This window comes from Cololabis saira, chromosome 3 (assembly GCF_033807715.1).
Source record: "Cololabis saira isolate AMF1-May2022 chromosome 3, fColSai1.1, whole genome shotgun sequence".
NCBI lineage: Eukaryota > Metazoa > Chordata > Actinopteri > Beloniformes > Belonidae > Cololabis > Cololabis saira.
The window spans coordinates 51,167,418-51,185,438 of record NC_084589.1 but is presented as its reverse complement, the minus strand read 5'-3'; the positions used below and the strand labels follow the sequence as shown (position 1 = coordinate 51,185,438).

Sequence of the window (18,021 nt, the reverse complement as noted above, 5' to 3'; positions counted from 1 at the left end):
GCTCCCTTTTTTTGTGAGCGTTTTTTATTTATTTATTATTTTTACTATTACTTTTATTTCATGTACAGCTGTCTATTGTTCAATTTTTGTGTAAAAACAAAAAACGATCATATGTCTAAAACTGTTGCAATTGACAACTACAGGACTGTCTCAGAAAAGTAGAATATTGTGCTTAAGAAAACTCAAATATCCTATCTCAAAAAATTAGAATATTCTGGGAATCTTAATCTTAAACTGTAAGCCATAATCAGCAATATTTCAATAATAAAAGGCTTGCAATATTTCAGTTGATTTGTAATGAATCCAGAATGTATGACATTATATATATATTTTTTTTTTTTTTTTTTTTTTTTTTTTTTTTTTTAAATTGCATTACAGAAAATAAAGAACTTTATCAAAATATTCTAATTTTCTGAGACAGTCCTGTATTTGTTCAATAAAAATATTTGAAACAAAAAAACAAAACAAAAAAGCTACAAAGACATCTGATGGTTCAACGTTTACATTTATTTAGCAAAAAATAGGAATAGCTTATTTATAATCAACACAAACCTGAGTCAGAACACAAATGATAAACATGGTGGTTCTGATCGGGGACAGTTCTGCTCACACAGAACGAGAAAGGCACAAATACTTTATTTAAGTGTTTCAAACTCAAGCTTCATGAGGTAAACAAGTTTAATATTCAGGTAAACGGACTCGGGTCACCGGGACCAACTTCAAACAACAGCTGCTTCACATTCAGATAAAAAAATAAATATGGATTTTTCCTGTAGAAAAAGCCTTTTCTGTGTAAACGACCAGAACCAGACGTTGGATTTCAAAGTAAAAGAACACTCAACTTTTTCAAGCTGCGTTCATGGAAATAAATATCCGACACCGACTTCCGGACGTAAAAGTGGATCAGTGCCGGTCCAGAACTTCAGAGGAGAACGAATAACGCGATTAAAAAAAGTCAAAAAACACGACGTTCAGGATGAGGAAAAGAAAAGTAACCGATCAATAAAGTCCTGTTTCTGTAAACACTTTTATCTAGTTTTATTCTCAGATTTGGTCCCCACGTCAGCGGTTCTTTTGGGTCTAAAATCAAAACCTTTCTTAGCTGCATTTCAGCCTGTGATCGTTTATTTAACATGAGAACAAGAAAACTGTTGGTAGTTCCTGATCCGAGGTCAGTCCTCCGTCCTCGTCTCTGCAGATCAGAAGTTCCTGTTTTAGTGTCTCGACTTCCAGAAAACATCCACAGCTGCGTCTCTGGACCTTGAAATGCTGCTTCAGCTCCAACATGGTTCTGGTTCCGTCTCCCGGCGTCGGATCAGGAGCTTCTACCAAGAATCTCTTTATTCCTCCAGGAAGCCCATTTTTCCTGTTTCCCTGAGACTGTTGAGGCCGTGGTTTGGAGGAACGAAGGTCCTGCTGCTCCTCAGGCGTCTGAATGTGTCGTTAAAGACGTCTGAGGTTCGTCTACGTCTCCGTCTACGTCTCCTACTACGTCTCCGTCTCCTTCCTCCTCCTCTTGGCACCAGACGGCGGCTTGTCCTCCACAAGTTCTCTCAGCCTCTTCCTCACTTCCATCAGTCTGGCCTGGAACTCTGCTCCCCGTCCAAACGGCTCCCCGGCTCCCTGCTCTTCTTCTTCTTCTTCGCTGCTCTCGGACCCGTCGGGGCCCCCGGGGGCCGGTGGAGGGCCCGGGGGGGCCGGGGCCCCCGGGGCCCGCAGGAGGGACGGATGCAGCCCTGCACCGAAGATCTGCACCAGCTTTTCCTGGAAACGAAGCTGCAGCTGCAGCAGCGCCTCCTGCTGGAAACGAAGGAGAAAAGTGCACTGAATAAAAACACATCTAAGTGCATGTAAATATAACATATTTAAATCTGTGATATTAACAATTAAAAATGAAGTTTGTTGCTTTACATGAATACGTCTAGTTTTGAACTTAATCTGCATTCACTGCAAAAACTCAAAATCTTACCAGGAATATTTGTCTAGTTAGTGCCACGGCTGCACCACGAGACACTCAGGAGGAGTTGCTCAGGCTTATTTATTTATCCTTATTTTTATTTATTCTTCCGTATAAACTTTGGCGCGTAACTAGTCCCGCAGCTTTGAGAAAACAAGAAAGGTTGTATGACTTTTATTAGCGATTGGTGCGCACGTTTTTGCACAACGTGCGAAAACGTGCGCTTTTTGGGCCATCCGGAACGCATTGGGAGAACGTTGGGGCCTCACCACTCGCACACCGTTACTCCAAAAATTCTGAACCGATTTAGGAAGTTGTAGGCCCTGAATTTAACTACAGTCCTGTGAATTTTCAGAGCGATCGCACAAATAATTTTCGCATGAAGTGCAAAAACATTTCCAAATTTCCAAACTAATGGGGAGATTTTCCCATGTATGTGTGTGGCGCGGAATGTCACACTAAGGATAGGTAGGTGGAGGAGGAGGTAAAAAAAAGAAGCCAAAATTCACCTTTTTTCTGAGTCACCTAGCTTTCTCATACCTGCACGTAGAAATGTCATTCAAACTTCAAAACGGAGGTAAACTTCTCTTCTCCCCAAAACACCAAACAGTTTTTTCCTAAGATGTACACTTTTCAAAATATGAGCACTCAAACGAGGACTGGAAATCATTTTTTCGTCAAATCTAGAGTGTGGAATTCAGTTGGTAGAGTGTGAGAAACAGCAAAAAATAACCGACATTTTTATTTGTAACTCGAGCTCACAGCCAAACTGTAAAAAGGAGACAAATAATTTTGCGTCAGAATGTACACATAGATGTTGGGATTCATAAAATGTGACTTTGACAGGCGGGGTAGCCAATACCTGACTCGGTCCCCATTCACTGTAATGTTATCAAACGTTTTCTTCAAAAGAATCTCACTCTGTCTTCGCACTGAGCTTACCCACTCATTTTAAGGAATATCTGAATAAAATTAAGATTGTCAGAATCTGCCAGCTTCCGTGTCTCTCACGATGTTTTCGTTTTCCTGCTACGAGCTACGGTTTGATCACAACTCGGAGTGATATGAGACCTGGTCAGAAGCCAAAATCAGGGTTAACCGGAAGGTTCTGTGTGCTGAGTCAACCCCCACGCCCCCTTTATAGTACTGAACCTTTTTTCTTTTTTTTTTTCTCTATTAATGAACCTTTCTTTTATCATGATTTTATTTGCCGTCCTGTGATCTTCTGTCCGTAAGAAACCCGGTTCCATACCTGGTTCCCCTCCATCCGGACCCGGGGAGGGTCCTTGAACAGGTCCCAGATGTCAGAGACGAGCTGGGCGGGGTTCTGGTAGGCGGGAGGCCGGAGGTCGGCGAGGCGCTCCGATATCAGCACCAGGCGGCTCCAGGAACCGGCCCGAGAGAGTTGGAGGCCTCCTTCCACCTTCAGGTGCAGCAGGAGGGTCTCGCACCGCTGAAACACACAAACCAGGGTCAGACCGGTCCTTAACCCCCACACCGGATCCTTCCTGTCCCTAAAGTGGTACTAAGGTCCAACCCTCTGGTCCGGCAGGTTCAGACGGGGACTCTGGGGTCTGTCGGAGCTGTAGGGGTCCGACGGGTCCGACAGGTCCTGGCACAACGAACAGAGCCACTCTGACCTGCTAGACAAAGAGGAGGGACATTTAACAGGAATACAAGGATGCAAGAGACAGATCCTCAGGTCCCTGAGGACCTCAGGTCCCCGAGGACCTCAGTCCAGAAATATAATAAATCATAAAGCACTAACTTTAATTTATTGTTCACTAATACTACCTTATCCCACACTGTATCCTGGAGTCAGGGTGCTTGCTCTTTTTCCAAATTAAAATTCCAGACTTTTCCCAGACTTTTTTAAAACTGATTTTTTTTTTCCCCAAGACCTTAACTTTACGTACTTGTATACTTGTGTGCCTACTGCCTACTTCATTGGTTGAGATTGTACCAATTGTGTTTATTAGAAATGTTTGTTAGAATTTTTTTATAGGCTAGTATTCAATGAACGAATGCATTATTCACAGTAAATTATGTTTTTACTGAGGAAAACGTTTCAAAACATGAAAATCACAAGTACATGAATTTCACATTTTCACAATGCCTTTGAGCATACTGTAAAACCATACATTTTTTCCCCATACTTTATTAAGACTTTCACACAAAATTCAAGACTTTTCAAGGTCTGGAAAACAGTGTTTCAAAATTCCATACTTATTAAGACTTTCAAGACTTGCGCAAGCACCTTGTGGAGTTGTTCCAGGTGAGGGAAAGCAGGCACAACCTAAGGGGCTATGGCATTTTTGAGCAGAAATGGCCAAGAACAAAAAAAATGTCAAGGTGTATCAGTGTCGAAGGGGTGAAACTGTGGAACCGCCTGGATGAGAAACTAAAAAAAAGTAGCTCAAATTACAAATTTAAAAAAAATTATGAATCTAAAATAATAGATAAATATAGAACACTAATATAAATTATCTTCATATTAAACTGTCTAAATTATGCAACTTTCCTCCTGCAGATGTCCTCAATCGTGAGTGACCACATTTATTTTCTTCTCTTCTTTGTTAATTTTTCTTTGTTTTGTTCATTCGTTTCGTTTTCTTCTTAAGTATCTTTTTTTCTGTAGTCTGCCTTTTGTTGAAAAGGATAGGCAAAATAAGCCATGAGGCTTCAGGTTTTGGTCAAAAAAAAAAAAAGAAAATGTGTACGTACACACACACACACACACACACACACACACACACACACACAAAATATATATATATATATATATATATATATATATATATATATATATATATATATATATATATATATAGACACACACACACACACACACACACACACACACAGTGTGTATATGCAAACATCTTAAAATGCAAATGACCAAAACAAAATAAACTAAAAAAAACTAAACCTATATATCGTATTGTGGGAGTTTGGGGCTCGACGTATAAAACAGTAAATGCTATAGTCCTCTTACAAAAACGAGCCATATGTATCATTAATAGGGTGGGAAACTATGAACATACAAATCCATCGTTTATAAAATCCCATGTTATGAAATTATATGATTTGGTTTATTATAGAATAATGCAAATAATGTATAAAGCTAAATTAAAGTTACTCCCGCTCTGTGTACAACGGTTTTTCTCAATACATGAGTCAAAATATAAATTTGCGTGTGTGAGGTTAATCAACGTTTTTGAATTAAATTGTCATTATGAACGCAACAGAATTAGGTAAGCTCAGAGAAGTTGACTGCTGCGTTTTTCACAAGTTTACAATTGTTAACAGAAGTTACAGGCAGGCCATTCCCTGATGGTATTTAGGTATTTATGGCTTTGTTAACAGCTGAGCAGTGTCTTTAGACACATCTGTGCAAAGCCTTACAGAGTTTCTTGTTTGTCCAGAAGGAGCTCATTTATTGACCCTTCATGTGTTTCAAGACGTTAAGCTGACTTAAAGGTTAGCTAGGTTTAGTTGGACCATCTGATAACACGAGACCCCCATGAAGTTTGGCCTGGTGACTTCTGGTTTGTAAATAACCCAGTGTCTTTAAAAACCATCTGTTCAAACCTCCAACCGAGGGTCCTGTTTTAGTTGACCCATTGACCCTTTGTGTTTTAAGGATGTCTGTTTGTTTCTTCATACTAAGAAAAGTCATGTGTGTGACCATCTGTTTTTGTCAATCGTCCATCTATACATTCACTGTTCCAAATATGGTCATTCCTGTCATCCTTTGCTTAATAAAAGCGCCAGCTCTGCAGAGAGCCAGTTGAGAGAAGTTCTGACGAGCTAAGAGAAGGGCCGTGTTGCCTAAAGCTTCTCAGGATTTCTCTCCAAACTTCTGCAGAAGGCCATTGAAAATCATTTCTAACAGTTTCCGGTGTCTTTTTCTAAAGTTATTAATATTGTGATGACTTTTTAACCTAACATTTTGGTGCCGAGAACCCGTGATCTCAAGCTCTGGTGATGGAACGGCGTACGGTCAAAGGAGGCCATCTAAAAATCTGTCGACAGCGTTCTGACTTCAGGAACGGGGCCCAGATTGATCTGCGCTGTTCCAGAGTCCAGACGACGAGATTTCCCAGCCAGGGAAGGGCACTAGGAGACTAGGTGAGAGACCTCTTTTGAGTGAAATTTCTGTGTATACTAACAAGAGGTTAGCGAAAACGGTGTTTGGCGGCGGGTCGGGGACCTGATTTTTACGAGGCATAGGGGCCTCTAAAAATACTGCCTAAAGAGCAGTGCGTAAGACCAACATCTAACTCGGTCGGGGACCGGCTTTTGAATGTCAGAGGACTTTAAAAGTACAGGATAACGAGGAGAGGTTTCTTGGAAATGATTTTTAATGGTTGTGTTTTATGTTTGTCTAATGTTTGTCTAATGTTTGTCTGATGTTTATGACAGGAAAACTGTGTGTTCAATGTGGAGTTTCCAAAATTGAGGGGAAAAAATTAAGTTGTTCACTAAATATCAGGCTAAAACCAAACTGTTAAAAAAGGAAACTTGTGTCCTGAGAGAAACTTAGGAAAGAAAATAACTGACGAAAAATAGCAGAGGCGTGGTTAAGCTGAAACTTATGCTTAAAGAATCTCAAAAGATGCTTAATTGATGGGGAGACGTCCTCAAACTTAAGAAAATGGAGACAAATCTTGCAAAATAATAATATAGGGAACTTAAAAAGAAGTAAATGGACTAATTTAAGACTAGAAGAAGAAACAAGAAAATTGCGAACTTGTGAGGAGAGGATGGATTTTGGGAGAAGTGGGGGCTGCTGCAGGCTGCAGCATGAGGAAGTCTGTGTCTGTGTGTCTCTGTGTGTGTATTCATGAAACCTTGTGAAACAGCTGCAGAGTTTGCAGAGCCAAGCTGCAGAGAGAGTGTGTGTGTGAAAGCGTGCTCCAGCAGTGGGTGCAGCGCTTTACGAGCGGCTGCAAGGCTCTGTGTCTGAGGGAGAACTTTTTTGTGTTTCTGGAAAAAGGGGGGTTTTCAGTGGTGAAGTGAAGTGAGCTCTCCTTTTGGAGGAGACGTAGAGATGTGGAATAATATAGTTTGTTCTATCATTCTAAGCCCTGAATGAAGGCATAGAATCATAGAAGTTTCAAATTGGGTTTCGTACAATGAAATTAGCGCCGCTGTATTTTTAGAATACAGTGGAAGAGTGTGTTCATGAGCCTACTGTCATTTGTATGTCAGTGACATTTTACACAGAAAGGGGTGTGTGCAGGAGTAACAAACCCGTTGTACAATCTTTTTAGAAAAGAAGAACTCTGAGTGCATACTAGCCTATTCACACTGAAAATGTGTACATTTGTGATCAGTGTTGCTATCATTTAGTTTGGGAGTTCATCTGAAGTGCACCAATTGAGTTTGGTTAGTGTAGGTTGAGGATAAATAATTTACACATTTGCAGTGATACACGAACCCACATGCAGATGATCTGAAGTTGTGTTTAATGTTAGTGGGTTTTTGTCTATGTGTAGTTTACGCATGGGAATTTATCCCACAATTTTCTTAAGACTTCTATGAGTTTTCATAGAAGGGCATGCATTTGCGTTGCAGCATGCAAACAGAAGGTTAAGAATCTCCTGAAGACTTTTATAAGTACTCATGATTTATCTGGAGATAATTTTCTGACAATTTTATGACAATTTTCTAGCGTTTCTTTTGATTTGGGGAAAATATAGCTCAACAACAGTTGAGAAGGCATTATTTGATAGAATGCCTCCTTTCAGTCCGACGTTTTGTGACTATGACTTATTATATATACTATATATATATATATAAGTTCACTGAAGACTACTGTTTACGTTGCAGAAGAGTTGCTGCACTGACAGTTTTTGTGTGGTGATACTTTAATAAGACCATATCCCACTTGGGTTGAAATAAGAACGTTTTTCAATGAGAAATTCTGTAGTCTAATCTACGGTGGGAGACAGAGTTTAAAAGGTTTTTGCCCCTTCTAATCTGGTGATGGGAGGGAGGATCTCTGAGGGACATAGATATCCAACCCTAGAGAATCATTAAGTCAGACTTGCCGACCTGCCAGGATGCAGAGGTCAAGAAGTGGGAGGGCCACTTATCTGGGGAGCCTGACTCTGGCAGCCTGACTCTTCCAGGGACAAGTCAACAAGGAGGGGGTCTAATGACAACAAAACCCCCACCCCTGTCGGCATGCAAAATAATGCTGTGAAGCAGACCAGTAATTCCAAGGAAGTTGTTCCCCCTGGTGGCTAAGTTGAGCCATAGGGAGTTTCTATGGCTCAACAGGAGGGAGTGGGAGTATGTAAGGGTACATATGATACATCATGAGGATTAAATACTAAATACCCTTTAAAAAATTTTTAGTAGGAGCTTTCCGACATGTTGCAGATACAACATGAGAGGACCTATCCATTTGAAGTTGTTCATATGGATTTCATTCTTGGAGTGAACTAATGGCCTGTTAAGTTAAGGCTCAAGAAAGCCATGGCCTGAATGATGGCCATTAGTCGAACTGTACATGAGAATCGTCTTCTTGTACGCTGCTGTTTTCTTCCTCTCCCCCTCTCCTAAAGCAGGAACTGCTGAAACTGGGTAACCGGATCCTGAGTCGAGTGGTGAAACGTCATCACCCGTCAGGACGGGCCCTTTTGCTGTCCAAATCAGGACACCGACAGCACCGGCAGCAGTAAAGGCTGCTGAATGATCTACTGCGTTCACCAGTTGCAGTGAAAGCTAGCAGAGAAATGCCAGGCTCGAGTAGTGCGGGAAGTCGGGCGGTACCACAACCTTTGCCCGCCGAAGTAATCAACTGATGCCTACTCGCCAGCCACAGCCTGAAGATGACTAGCCAAACTGACTTGCGACAACAAATTAGGAGAGGAGTCCGAGGAATGGAAGAGACTTTTTCACTACTGAGTCATGCTGACATAATGACTGAGATTACAATTCCGATTCCGACTATTACTGTCTTTGTACTGTCCTGTGTTTTCATTACCTGTATGTTTACGATGACACTGGAGTGTTTTATTTTGGGTGCTGTGAAGTTTCAAAATGACAAGAGTAGGGAAATGTGAGGTTAATCAACGTTTTTGAATTAAATTGTCATTATGAACGCAACAGAATTAGGTAAGCTCAGAGAAATTGACTGCTGCGTTTTTCACAAGTTTACAATTGTTAACAGAAGTTACAGGCAGGCCATTCCCTGATGGTATTTAGGTATTTATGGCTTTGTTAACAGCTGAGCAGTGTCTTTAGACACATCTGTGCAAAGCCTTACAGAGTTTCTTGTTTGTCCAGAAGGAGCTCATTTATTGACCCTTCATGTGTTTCAAGACGTTAAGCTGACTTAAAGGTTAGCTAGGTTTAGTTGGACCATCTGATAACACGAGACCCCCATGAAGTTTGGCCTGGTGACTTCTGGTTTGTAAATAACCCAGTGTCTTTAAAAACCATCTGTTCAAACCTCCAACCGAGGGTCCTGTTTTAGTTGACCCATTGACCCTTTGTGTTTTAAGGATGTCTGTTTGTTTCTTCATACTAAGAAAAGTCATGTGTGTGACCATCTGTTTTTGTCAATCGTCCATCTATACAGTCACTGTTCCAAATATGGTCATTCCTGTCATCCTTTGCTTAATAAAAGCGCCAGCTCTGCAGAGAGCCAGTTGAGAGAAGTTCTGACGAGCTAAGAGAAGGGCCGTGTTGCCTAAAGCTTCTCAGGATTCCTCTCCAACCTTCTGCAGAAGGCCATTGAAAATCATTTCTGACAGTTTCCGGTGTCTTTTTCTAAAGTTATTAATATTGTGATGACTTTTTAACCTAACAGCGTGATGTACAAAAAGCTAGAAAAGAGACTAAAAGGAGACGTATATCTGTTGTGGGAGTTAAACTATGGAATGACACTAACTTTTATTGTTAGTGTTTATTTTGTTTTTGTTTGTTGCTGTTCTCTGATATTTATTAAAAAAATGTCTTTACTACTATATACAGTATGTTATTGGTCCTCCTTTTCTGGTTTAGTTTTCCTATTGTTTGTTTGTAGGACAGGCATTAATATAAGCACTTTGCTTCTGCCTGTGTCTTTTCAGTCACTATTTTTTCGGTAATGTTTGTGTTGATAATACTTGTAGTGTGATGTGACTGAATAAAGAATTTCAATCAATCAATCCTCAGATCCTCAGGCCTGTTGGGCTACCGCCCATGTGATTTTGAAGTCATGTGTGATTATGAATTCATATGTGATTATGGACTCATGGCAGTCAGGCTTTGACCAGGCCACCAGGCCGGATTTCCGGCCTTCGACCTAAGCAACCCTAAAGTTTTATGACACCTCCAGCGTGGTCTGGAGAACAAAAGGGGCAATGGAAATTTCCACAGCCCGAAACCAGGACTAAGGTTTACGACACCGTGGCCACACGGCTTGGATCAACGGAAAAACCCCTGGACACGAAGCCCAGCCAGGATTTGCATATGTGGCCCCTTGGTGATAAGGGACCACACTCTAATTGGACAAAACCCCAAGCTGCAGGAAGGAGCATGGACTTCCTGGGCGCAACTATAAAAGAGAAGGCCCCCTCTCTCTCGCTCTCTTCTCTCTTTTCTGCTCATTCCATAGTCTCTGCACCAGAAGGACCAGCCAAGGGCCGGCTATCTCCTTTCGTGACCGAAGGAGCGTCCGTTTTGCAGTGCCGCACGAGTGACCGGTTCCGAGCCCAGAAAGCCGAACCGGGACCCTGCATTGCCTCGACGTGAACGCCTTCGGCCCGACCCGAAGCTGGAGGAAGCCAAGCTGCTGTGCCCTCATCCAGCTGCTGTGCCCTCATCCAGCTGCTGTGCCCTCATCCAGCTGCTGTGCCCTCATCCAGCTGCTGTGCCCTCATCCAGCTGCTGTGCCCTCATCCAGCTGCTGTGCCCTCATCCAGCTGCTGTCCCCTCATCCACAGCACGGATAACTGGAGGGAGTGAGAGCCGCTTTATCAGGATCACCTGCCGAGCGTAAACACCCAGCTGTTCCCAAAGGAACACTGACCAGCCAGACCAAACCACCTTTTTTTCCTTCAACTACAAGACCCACGTAAGAGGCTGTTTTTGGTGTCTGGGCACAGAAAACTTAGTAACACACTTTAAAAGTTAGTTTACGCTGTGAGCTGGACTGCTGATCCTGTCATAGTTGTGTTTATTAACTTAAGTGTTTTTGTTTACCTTCTTATTTGTCTAGTGCTGCATCCACATTGCTGGATCGTGATGACATGTTTCTCTACAACCTAAAACAAGGCCCTTCCAAATTTCCCGGTTGAATGACAAGAGCGCACGTGTGAAGTTTAGTTTCACATACCCCTTTTACACCAGGCTGGTTCCAGGGCTGCAGCTAGTGCTGGTGCTAGAGCCGGTTTGCGGTTGGTTCTAAGTAAGAACTGTTTGCTTTTACACAAGCCAGCAGCTGGCCAGAGAGCCACGTCATCACGTCACCACTCCCCCTCGTTTCCATCCCTACCCTGATCAGGAAGCTGAGAGCCAAAAGCTGTTTTAATTTCAGCTGTAGCGCTGTTAATATGGCACTTTATTAAGTTTTAATATTTTTTCAGGTAAAGTAACCTTTAAGATCCCCAACTTAGGCTCAGTTTATCCAAATAACGCCTGTTAAGAAATTTGATCTGAAAATTTCGGAATTTCTGGCTGACTGCCGGCTCCGGAGCTGATTTATGGTTCCGCGTTAAATTGACGCAGAGCCTACGGCGGAGGGTACAGCGTACGGCGCCCGGCGCCGCGTAACCTACGCCGTAGGCTCTGCGTCGATCATCACACCATATGAGGAAGCCGACAGTTAAAAGCTGTTTTAATTCCTGCTGTAGCGCTGTTAATATGGCACTTTATTAAGTTTTAATATTTTTTTCAGGCGTAAAAGTAACCTTTAAGATCCCCAACCTGGGCTCAGTTTATCCACATAACGCCTGTTAAAAAATTTGACTCGAGAGCCGGCAGCCCCGGGGCACAGCAGCTCCTCTCCTTGCCTCTCCTCTCCTCCTTCGTAACATACGCCGTAGGCTCTGCGTTGGTGTAACGCGGAACCAGAACCGCGGGCTGGGAAGCGTCACCGCGGGCCGGGAATTTTTATTAAATAAATGGATCGAGCGTTGAAGACGGCGGTTAAGTTAGCAGACTCTTATTATGACATCCATTTATTTAATAAAAATTCCCGGCCCGCGGGGACGGGCTGGGAGCGGGCACGGACGCGGGGCTGCGCTCCATCGGCGGGCACGGAGCCGCAGACGTTGCTGTTGGTGGATTGTACCGTAGACCACTGCTGCTTCTGTTTTACATCCATTATCAAATAAATTGATGTAATAATAAAAGAGTCTGCTAACTTAACCGCCGTCTTCAACGCTCCGTTGTTTAAAAACGGCGCTCTTCCGTGTTTATTCTGCTTTGGTTGTTCAGTAACACCGTCCCCAGCCCCGCCCCCAGCCCTTGACGTAAGCACGTAGCCCCTGACGTAACTGGTTCTTTGAGCTGGCCCAGCAGCTCAAAGGGGCTGGTGTAGCACCAGTTTTGAGAGCCAGGAGCTGGTGCTTAGGCTGTGTAAAACCAAAGAACTGGTGCTAAGTCTGGCTCTAGCCCAGAACCAGCCCTGGAACCAACTTGGTGTAAAAGGGGTAACAGTGGTGCATTTCTGTGTGGGAAAGATCAGGAGGTCTTGGGTTTCTGGTAGCGAGGAATTATTTAAGTGTGTCTGTTTATTTTATCTTTCTTCTCTATTTCTCTCCTACTAACCCACACACACACACAGAGGCTTCTCTCGGTCATAAATTCCCGAGCCATTCTGAGCTACCGACCCTCACTCACACACACACACACACACACACACACACACACACACACACACACACACACACACACACACACACACACACACACACACACACACACACACACACACACACACACACACACACACACACACACACACACACACACACACACACACACACACACACACACACACACACACACACACACACACACACAAATAAATTCTGGTTGAAAAAAGTCGTCCTTGTTTATTTTACACATATTTTCCGCCAATGTTGGTTGCTGGAGCCTGCGTTCAGATTTCATCCTTCAATTATACTCTGTATAATAATCAATCTTGAGACTGATTTTGTTAAGTTATCATTTTCCTAGTTGAATCCCAGGTGGTGCCCCGAGAATAATTAAGTCATTTTGAATAATTCAATTTGATAAGTAATCTACTTTATTAATTATTAATAATTGTTAAAGGATAATTATTAATAACTTTTGATAAAAGAACAGAACTACTTGTTTCACAACAAATTGGTGCCCCGTGTGAGGCTCCGAATATTACCAACTTGGTGTCAAATCTGTGTACAATAATCCAAAATTAATAACAAAAAATGTTTTTGTTTTTCTTTAGATTAAAAGTTTTTTTTTAATCTTATCTACCCTTTTCTTAACTTCTCTGAAACGTAAGCGTACATCAGAGGTGTTTGGGTATTGCTTGACGGCATTCTAGTATTAATGCACTTGTTGCACTGTAAAAAGTAGTCTTAACTGACTAAAATGACTCACAAGTATGTTGTGCTACCGTTCATGTGCTCATGTGAACTCTGAACTTATGAAGGCTCATGGACATTTTGTGAATGTGTATTTGACTTTAAAACTGGCTCAACCCAAAATCAGCTTTAATGTGCCTCCTAAAATGGCCGCCTTGAAGTCATTTTGAATCATTCAATTTGATAAGTAATCTACTTTATTAATTATTAATAATTGTTAAAGGATAATTATTTATAACTTTTGATAACTGAACAGCACTGCTTGTTGCACAACAGGTCCTGAGGGGACCTGAGGACCGGGACGCCTCCAGAGACCGGTTGGGATCCTACCGGATGTCACCGCCGAGCGGGGGGGCGTGGCAGTCGCGGTGGTAGCTCCGCTCACAGGCCGAGCAGATCCGGGACGCGTTCCAGGACCGGCACACGGAGCAGGACGGCAGCTCCGACAGGTCCGAGTCGGGGGACGAGAGGGGGGACGTGAAGTCGTCCGGGTCGCCGCGGCGAGACTGAAACACAGCAGAGCAACAACAGTACAACTGGGACGCTAACTTCCTGCTCTGGAACCAGGTTAACGAGCGCCAACTCACCTGAGACTCCGCCTTCACCCGAGACTCCGCCTTCACCCGAAACTCCTTCAACCGAAACTCCTCCCTCAGTCGAGACTCCGCCTTCAGTTGAGACTCCTCCTTTGTCCGAAACTCCTCCTTAGACTGAGAGTCCGCCTTCACCTGAGACTCCTTCACCCGAGACTCCTCCTTTCCCCGAGACTCCGCCCGAAACTCCTCCTTCGGTCGAGACTCCTCCTTAGAATGAGACTTCGCCTGAAACTCCTTCAGCCGAGACTCCTCCTTCCCCCGAGACTCCGCCCGAGACTCCTCCTTCGGTCGAGACTCCTCCCTCAGTCGAGACTCTGCCTTCACCCGAGACTCTGCCTTCAGTTGAGACTCCTCCTTTCGCCTGAGACTCCGTCTTCCGCCGAGACTCCGCCTTCCGCCGAGACTCCTCCTTCCCCCAAAACTCCGCCCAAGACTCCTTTGTCCGAGACTCCGCCTTCAGATGAGACTCCTCCTTTGTCCGAGACTCCGCCCGAAATTCCGCCTTCCGCCGAGACTCCTCCTTAGACTGAGACTCCACCTTCAGACGAGACTCTGCCCGAAACTCCTCCTTCAGATGAGACTCTGCCCGAAACTCCTCCTTCCCCCGAGACTCCTCCTTCCGCTGAGACTCCGCCTTAGACTGAGACTCCACCTTCACCCGAAACTCCTCCTTCAACCGAGACTCTGCCTTCAGTTGAGACTCCGCCCGAAACTCCTCCTTCACCCGAAACTCCTTCAGTCGAGACTCTTCCTTCACCCGAGACTCCTGTTTAGACCGAGACTCCTCCCTCGGCTGAGACTCTGCCTTCAGCCTAGACTCCGCCCGAAATTCCGCATTCAGTCGAGACTCATCCTTAGGCCGATACTCCTTTCCCCGAGACTCCGCCTGAGACTCCTTGAGCCGAGATTCCGCCTTCACCCAAAACTCCTTCAGTCGAGACTGCTCTTTAGACCGAGACTCCTCCTTCCGCTGAGACTCCGCCTTAGACTGAGACTTCACCTTCACCCGAAACTCCTCTTTCGCCCGAGACTCTGCCCGAAATTCCGCCTTCCGCCGAGACTCCTCCTTAGACTGAGACTCCACCTTCAGACGAGACTCTGCCCGAAACTCCTCCTTCAGATGAGACTCCGCCTTAGACTGAGACTCCACCTTCACCCGAAACTCCTCCTTCAACCGAGACTCTGCTTTCAGCCTAGACTCCGCCCGAAATTCCGCCTTCAGTCGAGACTCGTCCTTAGGCCGATACTCCGCCTTCACCCAAAACTCCTTCAGTCGAGACTGCTCTTTAGACCGAGACTCCTCCTTCCGCCGAGACTCCTTCAGTCGAAACTCCTCCTCCACCCGAGACTCCTCCTTCACCTGAGACTCTGACCGAAACTCCTCCTTCCCCCGAGACTCCGCCTTCACCCAAAACTCCTTCAGTCGAGACTGCTCTTTAGACCGAAACTCCTCCTTCCGCCGAGACTTCGCCTTCCGCCGAGACTCCTCCTTTGCCCGAGACTCCTCCTTTGCCCGAGACTTCTTCCTCGGCCGAGACTTCTTCCTCACCACGTCCAGCTGGATCTCGTTTTCGGTGCCTCCGCGGGTCACGCGGAAACGGGGGAGAGGCCCGTGTGGAGGGAGGGGCAGCGGCAGCCTGAAGAGGCGGAGCCGGGGCTGGAGCCGCCAGGCGTCCTGCAGCGCTCCGGCGGGGGTCATGTGATGCTCTCCCCCCCAGCCTGACGGCTCTTCCGCATGTCGTCTGCGTAGCGGCTCTGAGGGTTCAGGGGGGGCAAGTTCTGCTGTTCCTGGTGACCGTCTGGGGGCGGCGCTGGATGTAGGTCTGGTCTCCAACGTCTCCACCGCCTCAGACTCCACCAACGTCTCCAGCTTCTCTGTCATCTCTTCCGTCACCAACTTCTCCACCGCCTCAGACTTCACCAACGTCTCCATCGTCTTCAACGTCTCCACAGTCTCCAACTTCTCTGTCGTCTCCTCCGTCACCAACTTCTCCACCGCCTCAGACTTCACCAACATCTCCATCGTCTTCAACGTCTCAGACCTCACCATCGTCTCCACCGTCTCCAACATCTCAGACTTCACCAACGTCTCCACCTTCTCCAACTTCTTCAGCTTCTCCAACGTCTCCACCTTCTCCAACTTCTTCAGCTTCTCCAACGTCTCCACCTTCTCCAACTTCTTCAGCTTCTCCACCGTCTCCAACTTCTTCAGATTCTCCACCGTCTCCAACTTCCCCAGCTTCTCCAGCTTCTCCTCAGTCACCGTCGTCTCCACCGTTACGTCCATCTCCACCGTCTCCACTGTCGGGGGCGAGGAACCAGATGTGCTGCTTCCCACGACATCCTCATACGGGGGAGGGGGGGTTGCATGAGTCGGCGGTGGAGGGGCGGCCGGGTCGAGGGCGGGGGCCGGGGCCGGGCCAAGGGCGGGGGGCGGGGCCTGCGAGTGGACGCCACCGCGCCTCGCGGCTTCGTAGACGAGCGAGTCAGTGGGCATCGTGGAAAACCTGGGCGGTGCCGCGGCGGGGGGGAGGAGCATGTAGGCGGAGACCTGGTACAGGGACTGGGGGGGGTTGGCCACCAGCACCAGGGGGGGCCAGTCCTGGTTCTGGTTCAGGACCAGTTCCAGGGGCTGGTTGTAGACCGGCGTCAGCAGAGGTTGGACCAGGGGGGTCGGCTGCCCGAACCCGAGACCTGGGGGGGGCTTCTGTGGGAGGAGCCTGAGCGCAGGACCTGAGGGGGCGGGGCCAGCGGTGGAGGAGGTAGATGAAGAGGAGATGGTTGGAGAGGAGATGGGGTGGTTACCTGAGGCCCCGGGGGGGGCTGCGGGGGCCGGTTTGCGGGCCAGTCTGGGAGCCGGGGGGGCCTGGGTGGCCTGGGGAGCCGGTCCGGGGGCCTGGGTGGCCAGTCCGGGGGCCTGGGGGGCCGGTCCGGGGGCCTGGGTGACCTGGGGGGCCAGTCCGGGGGCCAGTCCGGGGGCCTGGGGGGCCAGGGTGGGGGCCGGTCCGGGGGCCTGGGGGGCCAGTCCGGGAGCCTGGGTGGCCGGGGGGGCTGGTCTGGGGGCCTGAGTGGCCTGGGGGGCCGGTCCGGGGGCCTGAGTGGCCTGGTTGGGGGCTTGTCCGGGACCCTGGGGGGCCGTTCTGGGGACCGGGGTGGCCTGAGGGGCCGGTCCGGGGGCCTGAGTGGCCTTGGAGGCCGGTCTGGGGGCCTTGGAGAACTTGTGGTTCTTCCAGCGCCACTGCTGCTGGAGATCCGACATCTTAAGAACGTTGGTCCGAATCCCAGAGTTGAGAACCTGCAGGGCGGCGGAGGGGCCGGGGGGGGCCACTGATGAGGATGGGGAGGAGGGGGGAGGAAGGGCGGACTGACCGGACGACACCAGCTGCACCTGGGGGGGGGCGCTGGTCTGTGAGGGGAGGGGCCTCGCCTCAGCGCTGACCGGGGGGGCGGGGCCTCCGGGCGCCGCGGCGGTCAGAACGGATAAGCTCCTCCCACTTCCAGGTTGGGAGGGGGCGGGACAGGAGGACGGAGGAGGGTGGTTGGGGAGGGGGGGGGCGGGTAATGCCACCGCCGGGGGGGGCGGAGGGGGCGGGGCTAACAGAAGCTCCCGGGGTCCCGGGTTCCACAGAAAAGGGAATCCAGGAAACGTCCAGTTCACCTGAGAAGAGGAAGAAAAGATGGAGTCGGACAAACTCACTGTAGCAGAGCGTCAATGTAGCATGTAATGGGAAATTTTGGTATAACAATATTTGTTGTCTTGTAAGACTTATGCACAAATCCTGTTTTCAAGTGAACATTCCGATGGCGAGGTCATGCTCCTTTGACACAGAGCCTGACATTCGTTGCCAGGGTGATATTTTGTCTACTTGTTCCCAGCCTGGCCACTATAAGATAGCGT

At 47.0% G+C, this 18,021-nt stretch overlaps 1 protein-coding gene across 1 annotated transcript; it reads right to left on the bottom strand.

Annotated features, from left to right (window-relative positions):
* Positions 1-497: 497 nt before the first annotated feature.
* LOC133440776 (trichohyalin-like) lies at positions 498-16,425 on the bottom strand. The gene is made up of 6 exons (XM_061718094.1): positions 14,485-16,425; positions 14,115-14,441; positions 13,858-14,033; positions 3,495-3,597; positions 3,210-3,410; positions 498-1,800 (listed from the first exon to the last, which is right to left on the bottom strand). Exons 1-6 carry the CDS (start codon positions 16,408-16,410, stop codon positions 1,489-1,491), a joined length of 3,045 nt encoding a protein of 1,014 aa, XP_061574078.1. The 5' UTR covers positions 16,411-16,425; the 3' UTR covers positions 498-1,488.
* Between the last annotated feature and the right edge of the window lie 1,596 nt (positions 16,426-18,021).

Coding starts and splice junctions, on each gene's coding strand:
- LOC133440776 (XM_061718094.1), bottom strand. CDS start 16,410: ATGGACGTAACGGTGGAGACGACGGTGACTGAGGAGAAGCTGGAGAAG. Junction 3,598..13,857: donor CCGCTCGGCGGTGACATCCG/GTAGGATCCCAA, acceptor TTTGTCTAGCAG/GTCAGAGTGGCTCTGTTCGT. Junction 1,801..3,209: donor TCCGGATGGAGGGGAACCAG/GTATGGAACCGG, acceptor CTTCGTTTCCAG/CAGGAGGCGCTGCTGCAGCT.